General features: G+C 46.0%; 1 protein-coding gene across 3 annotated transcripts in view; it reads right to left on the bottom strand.

The window, feature by feature from the left end:
• FBXL7 (F-box and leucine rich repeat protein 7) overlaps positions 1-6270 on the bottom strand; it is a 341307-nt gene extending 335037 nt beyond the window's left edge. For 2 of the 3 annotated variants that reach the window (XM_065584247.1, XM_065584248.1), the window contains exon 1: positions 5422-6270. Coding sequence is in view for 2 of the 3 variants with exons in the window: in XM_065584248.1 (XP_065440320.1) it covers positions 5422-5491 (70 nt within the window). In the remaining variant the exon portion in view is untranslated. The remainder of the gene's footprint in view (positions 1-5421) is intronic. The other variant, XM_065584246.1, reaches the window with a different exon arrangement.
• Positions 6271-18895: the final 12625 nt, after the last annotated feature.

The raw sequence follows: 18895 nt of genomic DNA, 5'->3' as shown, positions 1-18895 counted from the left end.
GGGCATAATTAGCTGGATAAGTAAAACATCCTGCCAAAAGCATCCAGCTTACACCCTCCTGTCAGAAGGGCCAACAGGGTATCTCACTGTGTCCCTTACTTTCTTCTGTGTTGTCCATTTCAACTATGGAGCTGGTCAGAGGGAGGTGTCCTTCAGCTAATACAGGATACATCTTACCACTCTTGGATACAGGAGGAGGACGAGAATGAAGAGGGAGACAGCCAGTCTTGGCCAGCTTGGGAAGGCCAGAGCTGATGGGTAGGACCAGCTTCTCTAGGGTTTGCATTTTATTAAGTTCAATAGACGTCTCTGCTGCCATATACTATAGTTGCAAACTGTAGTGTATTTTCCTTTCTCCCCAGTAGTTCCTGAAACTGTCTGTTAGTCATGAAGGGAAACAATTGAAGCACCAATCTGATCCTCTGCTAAGGTGCCATCTTATGTTCCTCCAAAGGAGATTTTTAAGATTCCTCTGAAGGAGTCTCGTCCCATTACTCAGATATAGGCAGATTCTCCCACAGATCTTAAAGGTCTGGGCTGAGGCTGGTATCACTGCTGGAAAGGAAGGTTGCCTTGGTACTTGGTGAGGCGGTATCTGCAACAGAATCAGAGTCAGTATCAAGATCAGTGAAGGAGTTAGTCTCACAGCCTCCAGCAAGGGTTTCATGGAGTCCTGTATGTGGTGCTACCTCAGAAGCTTGGGAGGGCCCCGCATGATATCCTCCCCTGATGTCTGGATCTGAAGGGACGAAAGGTGACGGGGGTCTTGAGGTCGAGTTGGGGAACCCTCCAGGTTCATCTCCTAAGGGGTTGAAGGTAGTTCCAGATTGAGACTGGAGAAGTCAGTACAAGCACAGAATCAAGTAGCATAGAAGCATATGCTTGGAGTGGTTAGTAGCCTCATTTGTGCCCTTCACCTCCACACAGAGGCCAACACGGAGAAAAATGAAGGCATTGCTGAGATCTTAAATAATGAGGAGCCCATGTCAGCACAGAGCTGTCTCCCTCTGTAAGAGTATAGAAGAGACCACAGTGGTGCCATTGGCTAGTAGCTGGGGCCCTCATTGAACTAGGAGTATTAAGGAACAGAAAGATGGTGCTTCCACTTTCCTTTTGCTTACATCCCTCCTGTGATGACACATTTCCTTTTTCCATTATCCTATGTGAAAGTAAAATGAATTATATTAAAGAAATAGAATGAATTAAAGAATGCTGTATGTACCTTTAAGTAGAAATGCTGCAAGCCAGGGGGCAGGAAAGCAGACATTAACTGCTTAATGAATTGCCCCACTTAAGGGCAATCGGTGAAGCATCAGCCTTAGATGGATAAGAGTTAATAAGGAAGCAGGATATGCATATTGTGCCCTTGCAAATTTTACAGTTTTGCTCTCTCTGTCCCTTTGTTTAGTTCGCACCCTTTTATCTGTATAAATAAGACTGTTTGAATCTTGCATGGGGGCTCACATTATCTGACTGTATTAGCAGAGCGCTGTGCAATAAAACAGAGTGGTCTGACAAACTATGAGTCCTGAGTCTAACGTTGACACCTATCTGTTACCTGTGTGGACTTGTAGAACTGAGACGGAGGCACTGGCATCAGAGAATAGATGCTGAGTTGGTGGCTGAGGTAAATATGTCAAATGAGGAGTAGAGACAGAGCTGGGTGCTTCCGTGTTGTTAAGGCTATTGAGGGCTGAATAGGCAGTTGCCAGTTTGGTCTTTGGTGCTGCTTTTGATTTAGCCAGCACCAGTGGCATGAGGTAAGAGATTCTGTCCCAGCATAAGGCCAAGGAAAGTCCAGTCTTGGGCCCATGAGAAAAAGTGGAGCTGAGACTGGAACAGAAAAATATCTTCGGTCCCATGACAAAGAATCTCGGAATTTAGGCTAGTCTCAGTACACTCAATGAGTGCATCAGACTGTATGTGTGAAGAAGACAGATGAGCTTGGATCCTCAAACATCTCTCCCTTCTAGTGCAGGGAATGAAGTCATGGCAAACTGCACACTTGGGTTACCAAGCACATCTGCTGCCAAAATAGAAGGCACTGGATATGGGCATCAGTCTCCAATATGATCTAGCAGCAGGTGGCGCATCTCTTTAGGCTCTTAAGGAACTCACAGGGATTTTGCTGAGCCCCTGAGGGGCCGAAGGTTCCTGAGACAAAGGCAGACCATGTATGATAAGCTACCCAATACCACTCTACACAAACCACCTATAAGAAAGAAAAAAAAAAAAAAGCTACAATTAGGGAAGATCTAGCCTGAGGACATGAAGGCAGCAAAGGAAATAAGGTGACAGGGAGGTGTGCACTCCCTTACATAGAGCAGGACAATGTCATATGAAATCTCTCACGCACGCTTCCCCCTCCACCATGGATATCTGCACCCTAAAAAAAAAAAAAAAAAAGGTCATAAAATCCCTGTACCCCATCTCTGTTAACTGCATCAATCCCATAATCCCCCTGCATGTTGTTAAAGGAGTTCTTTCACCAAAAAGCTCTACTGCACAGAATGGGGGGCGAGGGGGGAAAAGACAGCTGACCATCCCAGTGCAGGGTCCCCCACCCCTATTCACCAAAGACAGAATGGCACTTTATGAATTGCAATTAGGGCTCTAAAAATTTGTGAGAAGGTTGAGGGATGGAGACAATATTTTCCCCAAACATAGTGTCCCTTTGTAACCAAGGTTTCAGCTGACAAATCAGAACTAAAGCACAAGCCCATTCCAATTTTGGATCTAATGTGGAGTGGTGAATTTAGTCGCAGGGATTAGAATGCTAATTCCTCCCCCACAAAACACTCCGAGGTGCAGATTTCAAGACACATGGTTGGTCCATTTCTAGAATAAGTTCTGATAGTAAGAATTGATGTGAACACCCGTACCAGAGTAAATCAGATCTCTGGCTGGTAAAATTTCTGACTTCATAGGCTCTTTTGAAGGGGGAGCTCATTTGGCAGTAAATGAAAGGAATTTCAGTATCTGTATTAAAAAAATGGTGTTCTTCCTTTCTGTCACTATCTTCATGCATATTTTCGATGTGAGTGACGTGTATTCTTTGGCACTTGCCTGCTGGAGTCTCAAAGAATGTAACAGGTCATAGGCCTAGCTACAAACAGAGCCAGTGATTTTATACTGTCCTGGGTACCATGAGGGTAAATTGTACAGAAGATCATTAGCAGTTTAAGAATAAAAATAGAGTGCCTCTTTTGTAGTCAGAGCAACAGAAAACTTTCAAACCTTCCTATTGGTCCCCTATTACCAGCTGACCTTTTCAGCAGTCTCCTACAATGCTTCAGTGCAGACCAAAATTTATTGCTGGTGCAAACCATTGAAACCAATAGGTTTCTATAAGGATGAATTAGATCCTGTGTATCTAAAACCAAACACAGTAAAGTTTCACTGAAGTGAAATTGCAGAGGTAGCATTTATGGATAACAGCTGGAGAACATTAACTCTGTCTCTTTCTCTTTCTCCCTGGGGTTTAAAAATGTTGCTGTTCAGACAGGAAGCAGTCATATACCACACTGCATACTACAAGATTTATAGGATACAAGAACAAGTTGCAAAGCATTAGAAATAATGCAGTGGGGGAGGGGTTGATGAAGAACCTATCACAGCAGAATAATTTTAATTGCCTCATATTTTAAGCCTCACTGATGTAGTTTACATAGAACAGAAACTGGTCCAATGCCTGAACATGAAAACTGGAAAGGATTTAGCCATTTAAAAATGGCTAGATATCACTCTCCATTATTTACCCTTCTGCTCATCTAGGGCCTGATCCAGGGAAGTGCTAAAGTGCACTTAACTCCCACTGAGGTCAATGGGCATTAAGATGCTCAGCACCTACCTGAAGGTGCTCACAGCACATTGTTAAAACTAGGACGGAGATCATGTAAATCAGAGCTTCTCAAACTGGGTGTTGTGACCCCTGAGGGGGTCACGAAGTCAGCCTCCACCCACAAACCCCGCTTCTCCTCCAACATTTATAATAGAGTTAAATATAAAAATGTGTTTTTAATGTATGGGAGGGGGGGTCGCACTCAGAAGCTTGCTGTATGAAAGGGGTCACCAATGCAAAAGTTTGAGAACCACTGATGTAAACAAAGAGGTAGTACAGTAATTGGAAAGGCTAACCAGGTGTTTGATTTCACTCAGCAGCAGGCAGACAGAATGACCCTTGGAATAAGTTACTGACATGACTAAAAATACAGACTCTACTGGTGGTTTCAGGCTGATAAAGCAATAAAGGGAGCATGAGGTACAGCAACAAAAGCCAAGTAACAAGCACACCCAATTACTTCAGCTATCGATGTGTATATGTTTCATCAGTAACTAGTAACTCAGACCCTACCTTGCCGCTCCCTGTGCAGAAAATGCCATTATTTTAAAATGCAGTCTTTATAATGGCAGACTTATGTCAAAGTTAATACCCCTGCAAATAGGCTATTGCAGTAGAATTTATTCAGTTAATTTATTGCAGTTGTGCTCACTCTTTAAAGGGGGAAGCCAATCTCTTTTACTACTACACAAAATAAAAATAAAAAGAAGTGCTTTAGTCTTTTACCCTCTCTGGCAGCTTCTTTCAGAAGCTTTCCATTTGCCAAAAGTCTTGGAAATATAAATGTTCCCTGCCAATAACTTTGATGACACGAAGATAACAGACCAATTATCATTCCTTAGCCAACACAGCTGACACAGTCTGCAGAGAGAACAGACACGTACAAGGAGCTGTCAGGGAGAGAGACGGGTCAGTTGACACACCAGGAAAACTTTGCTGTAGACACTTCAAAGCTATCTAGCAGCAGTTCTGTGAGGCAGAGCCACCCAGGTGGGAAAGGGTTACTGCATGTAAAGCGCATACAGGCAGCACTCATGAGCGATGGGAGCTATGTAAAAGTAACCAGATTTGCGGAGTGACCAATTGGTGTCGATATAGGAGTGGGCATAAAATATAGCTGAGGCTGAAAAGGAAGCGCAGTGAGGCTGGAGAGGAGCGGTGTATTTTAGATCTGGGGTTTCTAGCTCCCATCTAAGGTCCGGCTGCTTTACACGAATGTATATGAAATATTTGTTTGAACATCCCTGATATTGCCTATGCCACCCATCTGGTGGCCGGAAAGCTTCCCCCTTCCTTCACAACTGCAAGCAAGGAGATGCCCGAATAAAACAAGCTTCAAAAGTTGGGATACAAAGGGAAGCGAGCCAAACCCATCCCGCAACTGGCCAGCCCCCTCCCCCACTCTCCCTACTGCCTGGGAAGGGAACTTTTCCCACTCCCGGGCTGGGGGACACACAAAGCCAACTCCGCCGCAGCCGGCTGAACGTCCCCGCCCGTCCGCCCCAGCCCGAGGAGGGAAGGCGAGGGGAGCGGGGTCCCGCCCAAGGCGCCCGGCGAGTAGCTGGGCTGGGCTCACTCACCCTCACTGCCGTACTGTTTGCCATTGTTCGCGCCCATCCTGCAGGCTTCATGCTCTCCCGCTGCCAGCATACACCATGGCTCCCCGGCACAGAAAGGAGGCGATCGGGGCGGGGACCCCGCTGGTGCGGAGGTTCGGCTTTTACATGCTATAGGCACTCGGGTCCTTCATGGAGAACCAGCCCCGCCCTAAGCAGCCACCCCAAAAGGGGGGGGAGAGAAAGTCCCCAGTGCACTCGCCCCCTCAGGCCCCCGCTGCGGGCACCACGGCTGGGCAGCAGCTCCAGTTATAATCCACACACGGGGCAGCAGCAATCCCAGGACGCAGCCTCCACCTCCGCCCCCCGGCAGGGACTGATGCGCCTTCCGCAGCTCGCTGGGGAGGAGCCGCTGCTCCTCGGGTCCCGCCGGCACTGCCGGGCTCCCCCTCCCCGCCCGTGCAGCAGCCACTTGTTGCTCGGCCCCGCGCCCGCTCGCAGCCCCGCTCCGCCCGCTCCAGCGCCGCAGACTTTTGTTAGCGCCAGGCGCCTCCTCCCCGCATCAATCGCTCCTCGGGCCGAGAGGGCCGGGCAGGGGAGGGCCAGGCTGGGGGGCTGCAGCCTTTTAAAGATATAGCGCGCGCTCCCCGCACGCCCCTGTGAATTGGCCTGCGGAGGCTGAGCGGAGAGGCGAGTATTTAAGCAGTTTGTAAGGTTTCTCCGTCGTGCGAGGCAGGCTGGTGCTCTGTGCCTGTGTCAAGGAGGACACAGATTTCTTATGAAGTGCCACTGATTCTAACCCCAGCCCCCCTGGCTGATGCATTTGGGGGAATCGGTTGCCTCTTCCTCACCTATCTGCTCCCTGCCAGGGCATGTGTTTTCCCCGGCTTTGCACTATAATTAGAGACCGTATGATGAGCTGCTCTCTTTTCTGCCACAAGGGTGTGGGCTCACCAGGAGTTTCACAAATTGGGTTTGATCTTCATGTGAGTGGCATTGAAGCTCTGGCTGTAGATCAGGGGTCACTAGGATCGGTGTTTATTTTATCTTTCTCATGACCATTTTTCAAAATTGAAGTCACAGAAAAGTTTACCGATATTAAAGACATTACTCCTGAGGGAATTCTGCACCAAAAAAAATTAAAAAGTCTGTACACAATGCTTTAAAAATTCTGCATATTTTATTTGTCAAAACAACAATATAATTACGTTGGTAATTTATTTCAAAATACCCGTCAGCAAGTATATCTAACAATACGGACAACAAAAAAGAATCAGGAAGTGTTTATTGGAGAATAGATTCCTGACTAGGCATATTAATATAGAACTTTGAGTAATAATTCATTTAAACTGCAATACAGAAACACATTTCCTGCACTCCTCAGAAGCAGTACAAAGGCTTGGACAAGTCACGGTAACGGAGGAGCTGAGGGAGAGGGAAGTAATTGCTGGGAAGGAGCCTGGGAGTGAACCTGGATGGTTGTTGGGAGTGGATGGGAGAAGTATGGAATGGGGTTTTGGGGGGGGGGGGGTCGGGGGGAGAGAAGGGGGGAGAGGGATTGTTAGGGAGTTGAGGAGCCTCCCCCATGTAGACCCTGGCTGACCCTTAGCCTTGCTCATCCAGTCAAGCACATCTTTCCCTGTCCCCATGTGTCCCTGCACCACCATTCAGCCACCCCTCCCCTATCCAGCCCTGCACCCCCACTCAGTCACTCCCCCCCCCCCCCATGTCCCTGCACCCTCACTCAGCCACCCCTCCTCCCCCATCTCCATATGGCCCTGCACCCCCACTCCCATTCAGCCCCCACTTAGGGTTGCCAGGCATCTGAAACACTCAGTCAAAAAGGGACCCTGATAACTCTGGTCAGCACCACTGAGTGGGCCGCTAAAAGTCCAGTAAGTGGCACAGCAGGGCTAAGGCAGGCTCCCTGCCTGCTGTGGCTCCCGGAAGCAGCCAGCATGTCCGGTTCCTAGGTGCAGGGGTTGCCATGGGGGCTCTACGTGCTACCCCCACCCTGAGCTGCAGGGGCAGCACCTGCAGGCAGTGCACAGAGCCCCTGGCTGCACCTCTGCCTAGGAGCCAGACATGCTGGCCACTTCCTGGGAGCTGCCTGAGGCAAGCGCTGGCCAGCTGGAGCCCACACCCCAAACCCCCTCCTGCACCCTAACTCCCTGCCCCAGCCTTGAGCCCTCTCCCACACCCAAACCCCCTCCCAGACCCTGCACCCCTCACCCCTTCCCACACCACAATACCTTTCCCCAGCCCTGAGCCCTGAGCCCTTCCTGCAACCCAAACCTTTCATCCCCAGACCCACACCAGAACCCGCACCTCCAGATGGAGCCCATATCCCCGCCTGCATCCCACTCCCCTGCCCCAGCCCTGAGCCCCCTCCGGCTCTCCAAGCCCCTCATCCCCAGCCCCACCCCAGAGCCCACACCCCCAGCTGGAGCCAGCACTCCTGCCCCAGCCCAGAGCCCCCTCTGATACCCTGAAGTCCTCATTTTTGGCCCCATCCTGAAGCCTGCACCCCAGCTGGATGAAAGTGAGGGAGGGAGGGGGGATGGACTGAGCAGGGGCGGGGCCGCAGGGCAGGGCAAGGGTGTTTGGTTTTGTGCAATTAGAAAGTTGGCAACCCTACCCTCACTCCAGTCTGTCCCCCCCACTAGCCCTTCTGAACCAGTCTGTGACCCCCCAGCAGCCCCATGTGCCCCAAGCTGTCTGTCCCCCGCATATCCCATACCTCCTCACCTGGTCCCACAGGCAGGGCACTGTGAGGAACAGCCTCTTCTCTTCTGTATCTGCAGCTTGCTGCTCCTGCCTGGGAGTGGCTGCATCTCTATTCTGGTGCCACAGGAGCCTCTAGTGGTTGAAAGTTGTAACTGCAGAACCTCTCCAGCAGACTATTTTTCTGCTGAGAAAATAAATTCTGCATGGGGACATGCATCCTGCACATGTGCAGTGCACAGAATTCCTCAAGGAGTATGCCGCTTATATTATTTCAAGCTTCATTGGCCACTGGATATTGTGTCCCTTGTGACGGGTTGGATCACAGAAACCCCCTTGGGAGCAGCCACCCAATGTACAAAGACTACCCCTGCTTCTGTTTTCCCTGCCAGCTCAGGACTCCAGCACCCTGTCTTGCTGAGCCAGACACTCCCCTCTGGCTCCAGCCACAGACCCAGGGTCTGAATCACTTGTCCCAAAGCTGCAAGTTTACCTGAAAACAGCTCACAGTAGTGTGCTTGTCTTTAGCACTCAGATGCCCAACTCCCAAAGGGGTCTAAACCCAAATAAATCTGTTTTACCCTGCATAAAGCTTATGCAGGGCAAACTCATAAATTGTTCGCCCTCTATAACACTGATAGAGAGATATGCACAGTTGTTTGCTCTCCCAGGTATTAACACATACTGAGTAAATTACTAAATAAAAAGCGATTTTATTAAATACAGACAGTAGGATTTAAGTGGTTCCAAGTAGTAACAGACAGAACAAAGTAAGTCACCAAGCAAAATAAAACAAAATGTGCAAATCTATGTCTAATCAAACTAAATACAGATAATTTCCTCACCAGTTCCAGAGCACTCCCTTTTACAGGCTAATCTCCTTTTAGCCTGGGTCCAGCAATCACTCACACCCCCTGTAGTTACTGTCCTTTGTTTCAGTCTCCTTCAAGTATCCTGGGGGGGAGGTGGAGAGGCTCCTTCTTTAGCCAGCTGAAGACAAAATGGAGGGGTCTCCCACGGGTTTAAATAGACTCTTGTGGGTGGAGACCCCCCCCCTATACAAAGTCCAGCTCCAAGATGGAGTTCTGGAGTCACCTGGGCAAGTCACATGCCCCTGCATGACTCAGTCTTTACAGGCCGACGCCATTGTCCACATGGTATCTTGCATGTCTCCAGGAAGACTTCTCATGTGGATTGGAGCATTCCGAGATGCATTGTTCCCCAAGTGTTTCCTGATCAGGTACTTAACCTGGTCAATTCCTTCCTAAAGAAGCTGACCAAATGCTCACAGAGCTTACTTAGAAACCAAGCCAGCATACAGCCCATATTCTTAACCTCAAGTAGAAAATGATATATATGTACAAATAGGATGAATAGATATAGTAGACCATAACCTTTACGGAGATATGTTACATGGCACAGGCAGCACAAAACATATTTCAGTTATATCATACATACATTTATAAACACCCCCCCATAAAGCCTTATGGGGTACACGGTCACAGTCCCTCATTTAGGATTTCTGTGATACCTAATTGGAAAGGTCATAAATTTACCATGGCACTTTAGAGCAGGGGTCTCAAACATGCGGCCTGCGGGCCATATGCTGCCTGCAGGGGTATTTCCTGCGGCCCGCCAAGCAGCCCGTGCCCCCGCTTACCTCCGGAGTGCAGCGGAGTGGCGTGGGGGCGGGGCCAGGGCAGGCAGCCTGCCCCTAGCCCCCGGTGTGCGCTGCTGCCACCCTGGAGCTGCTCTAGGTAAGCAGCTCCGGGCCAGAGCCCGAAGCCCTCCTGCAGCCCGCCCCCCAACCTCCTGCCCTGAGCCCCCTGCCTGCACCCCAACTCCATGCCCTGAGCCCCCTGCATGAACCCCAACCCCCTGCCGCACCTCAACTCCATGCCCTGAGCCCCCTGCCTGAACCCCAACCCCCTGCCATACCCTGCACTTCCTCCTGCACCCCAACTCCCTGCCCTGAGACCCCACCACACCCCTCCTGCACCCTCTGGAGGCAGGGCCGGGGGCAGCGAGTGGTGTGTGTCAGTGATGCGGCCCTTGGGCCAATGAACTAGTCCTTATGTGGCCCTCGTGGTCATTTGAGTTTGAGACCCCTGCTTTAGAGGTATACACTCAACACGTGTAGAAACTCAATCCCTTCTGAATTTAGGGAAATATTTGTCTTAAAAATTGACAGTTTTTGTGAACAGTTCTACATCACAATGGTTTTCAGAGCAGAGTCCACAAGTAGATTCACAAAGCCATTTGCAGTGCATAAAAACTCTGATCCTACAAACAATGCTACTGGTGCCCCTTTTGACCCAAGCAGTTAGCCAGTAAGTGGGGCCTTGGAGGACTGTTTCTGTAAGGAAAAAATGAGGATTCAAGTCAGGTATGTCTTTGTAAATACACAGGATTGCAACAAAGAATGTACGGCGTCCTGTTCACCTGAACACAGTAAAAACAAACAGCAGGAGGCAGTCTTCACAATTCCAAGCCTGTCATTTCAGTCAGCACTCTACCCAAAAAGAAGCTTCTTTGGTTTACTTTCAAGGCCATGCTACCAGTGCCTGCTCTGGTTTTCTGGCTGCTTCCTCCGTGCTTTCAGTTTGCTTGCTCCTCTGACACAGAAACTCATAAATGCAATCTAATGAATGCAATAGTCCTGTGTTTACTATCAGTTCCTAGGGAAACCACCTCTTATTCTCTCCAACTCAGTTCTTTTCTTAGGCTTTCCATGTATCCAGTGCTTTATGCGGCAGTTTCTATTGTTTCATCTATCTTATTCCATGAAGGAGCTTCATTGCTTCCCCTCACCCCCACCCTTTACTCAGAATAAAGGGCAGCTAGCATGCTCATTAGCTTCACCAAGGTCTGTGATTGCCCATAGATTAGAGACACTTGCTGGCAGCTACCAACACTACATATTCTTATGTGCGGGTTGACAAAGAGCTCCATGTACTATCCACCTTGTGGAAGCACCAGGCACAGCTCCATACTTAAAATTGTGTTGAGTTGAGAAATCCTGCTGTAAATACAATCTATTAGGTATAGAAAAAGGGATTACTCTCCCAAGAACGTCAACACTTACTCTTTAAGTAATGATTGTGGCTACAGGTTACTGATAATAAACTGGTTCCAGAAAATTAAATCTTGGTCTAAACTAATAGAATTTTTAACTTGACCAGAGCTACACTTGACCAGAGCTCAAAGAGCCAGGAAGCTCTTAATTTATGTCCTTAAGCAGATCTTTTTAAGAAAAAAAAGATAACTAGTTTGTGTGTTCACATATATAGGGGCTATTTACTGGGCATAGCGGATACTGTAGTGGGAAGCAATGGCACTGGTGACTGACAGGCTGTCTGAGATGGAATTAATTAAGCAGTAATCCAAATGAAGCAGGTCATTAAGGCTTTTTTTTCTGGACTGCTTTTATAAATGCTTGGGGCCTGATCCCGGATGGTGCTGAATGCCCTCATCTCCCCTGGGAATCAGTGGAATTACAGGCACACAGCACCTTACAGCATCAGTTAGTTGCTCAGGTGCTTAAGTCTTTGCAGGATCAGGCCTTAAAGGGTGAACACAACTTCTGGTCTCCAGGCTCAGAAGATGAGGCTCTGACATCCAGATGAACTCCCTTTCTCAAACATTATAATAAACACTCATGTGCCAATGTATGTTTATGCCTGTATCTGTAATTTTCACTCCATGCACCTGAAGAAGTGGGTTTTTTACCCACGAAAGCTTATGCCCAAATAAATCTGTTAGTCTTTAAGGTGCCACCAGACTCCTCATTGTTTTTGTGGATACAGACTAACATGGCTACTCCTGTGATTCAGGGACTTTATGATGCCATTCTCCTCTATGGGCCAGGCTTGCCAGCTGGACTACATCTTCTATGATGCAACAGGGTCTCCCCCTCTTCAAGAGGCTGCTCAGCACCAATCCAAAAGGGGGAGACCCTGTTGCATCATGGAAGATGTAGTCCAGCTGGGGAGCCAGGCCCATAGAGGGGAGTGGGATCATAAAGCCCCTGAACTACAACTTCAATGAGGCACTGCAGCTGCATTTCCAAGACAAAATATTTTTATTTGGGGATTTTTGCCATTTCCCTCCCCCTCCCCCAATTTAGACAAAAATTTCTATTTTTGAAGTTTTCCATGGAGAGGGGACATTTTCCAATTGACTCTAGTTTTAACTTCAGTTTGAAAGCCACTCATCTTCCATCCATTCCAATGTTGAGCTACACATTGTGTCCTAATTTACACCAACTTATCAGGATCATTACTTTCTATTGGGCAGGCATATTTTTTTTCCCCACATTTAAGGGGGGGGGAGGAAACGTACAACTCACTCTTTGTAACTAAATAGTGATCAACGCACAGTCAACCTATGGAACTCTTTGCCAGAGGATGTTGTGAAGGCCAAGACTAACAGGGTTTTAAAAAGAACTAGATAAATTAATGGAGGATAGGTCCATCAATGGCTATTAACCAGGATGGGCAGGGATGGTGTCCCTAGCCTCTGTTTGCCAGAAGCTGGGAATGAGTGACAGGGAAAGAAGAACAGGAGTACTTGTGGCACCTTAGAGACATATGCATATGCATCCGAAGAAGTGGGCTGTAGTCCACGAAAGCTTATGCTCTAATAAATTTGTTAGTCTCTAAGGTGCCACAAGTACTCCTGTTCTTCTTTTTGCGGATACAGACTAACATGGCTGCTACTCTGAAACCGACAGGGAAAGGTTCACTTGATTACCTGTTCTGTTCATTCCCTCGGGGGCACCTGGCACTGGCCACTGTCGGAAGACAGGATACTGTGCTAGATGGAACTTTGATCTGACCCAGTATGGCCATTCTTATGAAGCTTTTATTCTGTATTATTCCTTTAACATTGTACAAGCCAAGTAATATTTTTTTCATTACTTCTACTTTTAGACTCCAATCAGGATGTTTAAACTTTGAAAAGGCTGCATATATTTCATAATCAGACACTAAGATCATCATCATGTTGACTGCTGTTGGGCATACTAAATTGGAAAAGAATCCAGAAGAAAGTCTGACTAATAAGTTATTGACCACTTAAATAAAGCAATCAAAAACATGTTTTTCAACTACAAAATGACTCAAACTCAAAGATTATCTTGAGACTGTAAATAATCTATTTTGATTTCAAAAGTTACAGAATCACTGTGGCATTATGACAAAAGTCATGGCCCCAGTCCCAAAGACTTTGTGTAACTTGAGCCATGTGAGTAGCCCCATTAAAATTAACATGATTACTCACATGAGTAAATTCATGCATGTGCCTAAATCTCTTCAAGAGCTAAGCTTAGATCAGCTCATATTATAACCCATTGTTTTGGGTGGAAACTGTTCTGCTCTGCCATGGAATATAGCATGCAACTGTGGCAGGCTGTGTTGTCTGGTTTAGAAGTTCCTGTGCAGTCTATGTGCTCTCTTGTTTTAGTTGTCACAAGGTCCCTGGTAAGGTAAACAGTAAACCAGAGTACTCACAATGGTAGAGCTCTGGGGAAGGCATGCTTAAGTTACTGGGGACACATGAGGAGTGGGAGAATAGCACTAGTCTTGGCACCTAGGGAAGCTGGACCCACATACCAAAAAAGGAGTAGGAGACAGGGAGGCCAGACTAAGACAGCTGTCTTGAAACCGCTCACACCCAATATGCTCAAGAGCATGTGAGATCCAAAGTTTGGGTCCAATATAGCAGTCTACAGATCACAAGAGGAAGCTCAACCAGATCTGTATAGCACAGCTCCCTTTGACCACATGTGGAAAGTTTGGTTTAAGTGACTTGCCCAGCATCACACAAGTACTCTGTGGCAGAGATACAGATAGAATCTAGTTCTCCAAGGCAACAATCAACTGCCTTAACCCTGAAACCATCCCCTCATTCTGCAGTCCCCTTCCTAATTCACTACACATCTTCCAACTTCTGCAACACATGAGGCAGGGGTCCTACAGACAACTGCCTCCTTTACTACACACAACCCTGATTCATCCCCAGAGCAGGTCCAGCCTGTAAACTGAATGAGGCAGGGGTCCCATGGAAACAGTAGCATGTGAATGCTGATGTAGTATTATGTACAACTATTACACCCCCTTCTTTCTCAGCTTAACTGTTTGCTGAAGCACAGGTCAAAGTTCTGTCTTTTAAGCATTTTTAGGGAAGCATTACACAGAGTTAAACCTCAGTGTTATTGGTTGTAAAACCCTGAACATAGCTGTTAATAACAATACCCAGACAGCTTCAGAGAGATAGTACCATACAGTTTCATAGTAAACATGTAATACAAACAAAACCATTGTAAATAATATTTGGAACACTGATGGACTGTTAAACCAAACGCTATCCAGTAGTAAGTCAACTGGACTTTATACAAACTTCCCCACTTTATTGGTGTTACATACCTTTAAATCCAATGTTTCACCATAACATTTACACTTCTATACTTCAGTACACACAAACATTCCCCTATGATCATTTTTCAGAGATGATTTCGCAGTCTCTGTAGTGTGGCCATAATATATAGCATGACACACCTGGGTTCTTTAAAGCTTGAGAAGAGTAGCATCCTCAGTTCTTTTCTATCCCTTCAGAGGCCTGTTAGTAAACGAAAGTCTGGGAATCATTCCAGCTAGCAGGATTCCAGCCTTTGGGTTAATAGTTGGGGACCCCTTCCCCAAGAGTGTTGAATTTAAAGACCCAGCTCCCTCATTAAAAGGCCAGTCTTTATATTTAAATAGTCACATTAGATTCATTTTCTCTGTTTTAAAGAGGCCTTCTATACATTTTCCAACCTAAGCCAGGTTAGTCCAAAACTCCTAAATTGGCATTTAAGTCACTAATGAAAGGGACTGCTCCTTCTCTCTGTAGAAAGAGCGTGGAAAGAGAAAAAGAACATAGTGACATACATGTGGCTCACAAATTCTGTAGCAAGCACTCACATATGGTGCAAATAGAACATTTGGATGCATACTTGTGTATAGCTGTTTATGCTTCGTGTTTACAGAGAAAAGGGTGAGTTCACACACTCAGCTCTGTATACACACTGAAGAAGCTGTTGCTCAAGAATAGTAAATTTCTTATATTGGTGGAATGTGGGAGGGCTTACCCAGCCTGGCATCAGGAGTATCCACTGCCGCAGTTTCCCCTCAGCAGTCATCTACAGGCTTGTAGGTTGCCGTGGTGCTCTAACGTAGGAATCTCCTATGTGTTGTGGCACTGAGGTGACTTAGCCCTTCAGAAAACTCAGAGTTCATCTCTTCCTGAATGAAGAGTCCAAAGGAAATAAAACCAGCCTTCTACTCCACACTCCTGTCACAGCACGCTTCCTCTGCGGGTGCATCCTCTTCAGTAGTCTTTAGCTCTTCTGTATAGCTCAATTTTCAGCTCTCATGGGCCCCTACCAATCTCTTTTTGTTGTTGTTAACAGGGGCAGTGCACCATCTCAGAGTAGCATTCTACTACAGGTTTCAGACCCTGTAACGCTTACAATTGGGGTATCTAGCTTGCAACGCAAATTGCCCAGCCTTCTTTTGCCAGGGTCATTTCCTACATACCCACCGTAGGCCTCTTCACTGGCCCTTTCATAGATATGCTCACTCTTTAGCTAAGCATCCACTCCCAAGTGAGCTCTCCCTTATACCTCACAGACCACTGAACACAGGCTGCCTTTATATCTCCAGCAGGCCTGGTTCTGAGTCACATGCTCCCCCAACACAGGATCCTCCTGGTCACAGGTGAAGCTGAGCCAGGAGCACCAGGAGCTCCCTAGAAGTGGGGGGTGCCCACATTGTGGCTCCACCCCCCCACCGTGCCTCTTCCCCCCCCCCCAGGCCCTGCCCTCCCACTGCCTCACCCCCCTGAGGCCCCACCCTCCTGTTGCCTCTTCCCTGAGGCTCTGCCCCCGCTCACTCCTGTCGCTCACCCCTAAGGCAGGTAAACAGTGATGGGGCAATAGCCCCTTGGCCCTTCCCCTCCATTCCGGCACCCCTGAGCTGAACCCAGACTCTCTTAAAGAACCAGCTTACACCCTGCTACAGGAAATGATGCGCATTCTCTAACAGACAAAGCAAGTGCAAATTACATTTCTTTGTAATTAACTTTCCAATTAAACTAACATTATTTCCACCCTAGTCCTTTTTAAACAAAAGGAAGACAGACATGGTAATCCTAGATAATGGAATAAAAAGTCAGGAATAAACATTGTTCATAGTAAAGTATAACTGAGGTACAATGCCCTCATATTAAATAAAAGGGTCAACAGTTAACTAAATTCAAAACATCAGACTTTAATCCATTGCAACAAGCTAAGGTGTGGATGTCAAGAACCCAACAGAGGTCATTGCTGGTAGTTGTCCTCATGCAAAGAGGGGTCATTCCCCTATGTAAGTGGGCATTTGCAGACATACCTCTTCATATATGGCCACAAAAATGTACTTCTTTGTATGCATAATGCATCATTCCCATTTGCTTGGTATACTTTATGCAGATCCTTAAAGGTATTAGGCACTGGATTTCAATGGGAGTTAGGAGCTTAAATAGCTTTGAGGATCTGGGCCCAGGTCCTTTAGGCTGTATGTCAGCATCATTACCTCTATCTTAGGAGCCTGTTCTATCTGTGTCAAGAATTCCAACAAAGTGGATGCAGGGCACAGTGGAGACCTAGGAACTAGATTCAGCAGAAAGCTCCCTTTCTCTGGTTTTCATCTCCCACTAGTAGCTTGACTTGTCTCATGTGTTGATGACTCATTCTGAAATTTACCAAAAGGGCACTGTCCACGTGGGGAATAATGTAAACCCAACCCAATTACTATACATGTAAATTCCAGAAATTTACATGACCCATCGTATAATTGACTAGTTTCTGGTTCAATTAAAATCAGTCACTTGCTTCTGGAAAACAAAGTAGCATTGCTATATATACATATTATTCTTATTTTTCCCTGTACATATTAAATCACTTCCATATGTCCACCATATTTAACAGATCTAACATAGGGTCTTTATTGTCACTTTAAATTACCTGGCAGTAAGATAAATGCAATATTTGTAATTTTGTTTGTTTGGGGCTGGCTGGCAGGCTGAGAGAGAGACACTGGAATTTATGTTGGAAAATGAGGGAGAAGTAGCATGGGATGAGGAATGGCTTCAGATTAGGAAAAAGAAACAAAGAAAACAAATATCTGTATCTGAAGCAGAGGGAGCAGACAGTGATCGAGAAGAGAGTAAGGAAAAGGATCGTCATCTTATAATTGCCAAATCATAGCTGAAGATGTAAAGATAGAGATGTTAGTTTCTTGAAAACAGAGGAATGTACTAAGCAAAAGTATCGGAAATATATTAAGAGCTAAAAGAGTGTAGGGCGGAGATTTATTATACACCTAAGGAACAGGCTGAGAAACATCTTAAAACTATACTTTTAGGGAAAAATAAAAGTAATTTGCCATCTACCTAATTATATGATAGATGCAAGAGGGATAATATACGGGGTTTCACTAAGCATGACTGAGGATGAAGTTAAAAGGGGTATAGGCGAGTACCAAATGCTGCTTGTTAAGTGACTGATTAGCAGGAGAGGTGGAAAACACCAACCTTCCACAGCCAGATTAAATTTCAAAAATGCAGTGCTATCTGAAAGGGTTAAAACAGGATATCAACTTTTCTACTCTAAGCCATATATCCCAACCCCTTTGAGATGTTATACATGTCCAAGGTTTGGGCACGTGGTGGCTGTCTGCAAGGGGAAAAAAAGTTGTGGTAAATGTGGAGCAGAACACTTGCATAAGAACTGTGTGGAAGAAATGGAATTAAACAGAACACAGCAATTGCCAGGAAAAGCACAGTGCAGCATACGAAGGGTGCATGGTGGCAGAACGAGCTAGAGACATACAGAAAATTAAAAACCATCCATAAAATATCCTATGCAGACATTACCAAAAAGATATTCACAGTAGAAAGTGGAGAATGAGGAAAACATCAGTGAAGGGAAAAAAAAACAAAAACTACTGCTACAACAAAATGCAGTTCAAGTCAGGAAAGATAATATAAGGGGAATAGAAGAAGATGTACTGCTTGTAGGCAAAGAGAAATTTGTAGCATTTATGATATAAGTGATTAATTGCACTTTACAGACAGGGAATAAGAAAGAAAATAATAGAAGTGGCAGGAAAGTATTTATGTATAGGCACTCTCTCAATAGACTGCATTTAAGTCATTTTAAATTAAGGTAATATTTAAACAACATGTTTCTAACAATTTTTTGCTGGAAAACACAGTTTACCACCACGTGGTTGGGAATTAAAGAAAACTGTTTTTGAAATGGAAAACAAACCTGACATGGTGTGTGTACAAGAAACATGGATGGTAAAAACTTGTTTAGACTTCCAGGATATGATGTTTTTAGACATGACAGAGAAATAACAAGAAGAGGAGTGGTCTGTATATTGATAAAGGAAGGTCTCAGTTATATCAAAATAGAAGTAGAGAACTTATGTTTTGAGTACCAGACTGGTGAGTTTGCTATACAGAATAACATCTTTTTATGACTCTATAACAGGGGTAGGTAACCTATGGCATGCATGCCAAAGGTGGCACTCAAGCTAATTTTCAGTGGCACTCACACTGCCCGGGTCCTGGCCACTGGTCCGGAGGGCTCTGCATTTTAATTTAATTTTAAATGAAGCTTCTTAAACATTTTAAAAACCTTATTTACTTTGCATACAACAATAGTTTAGTTATATTATAGACTTATTGA

The sequence above is a fragment of the Chrysemys picta genome, chromosome 2 (genome assembly GCF_011386835.1).
Source record: "Chrysemys picta bellii isolate R12L10 chromosome 2, ASM1138683v2, whole genome shotgun sequence".
In the NCBI taxonomy this organism is placed as follows: Eukaryota; Metazoa; Chordata; order Testudines; family Emydidae; genus Chrysemys; species Chrysemys picta.
This window is presented reverse-complemented; position numbering and strand designations above follow the sequence as displayed.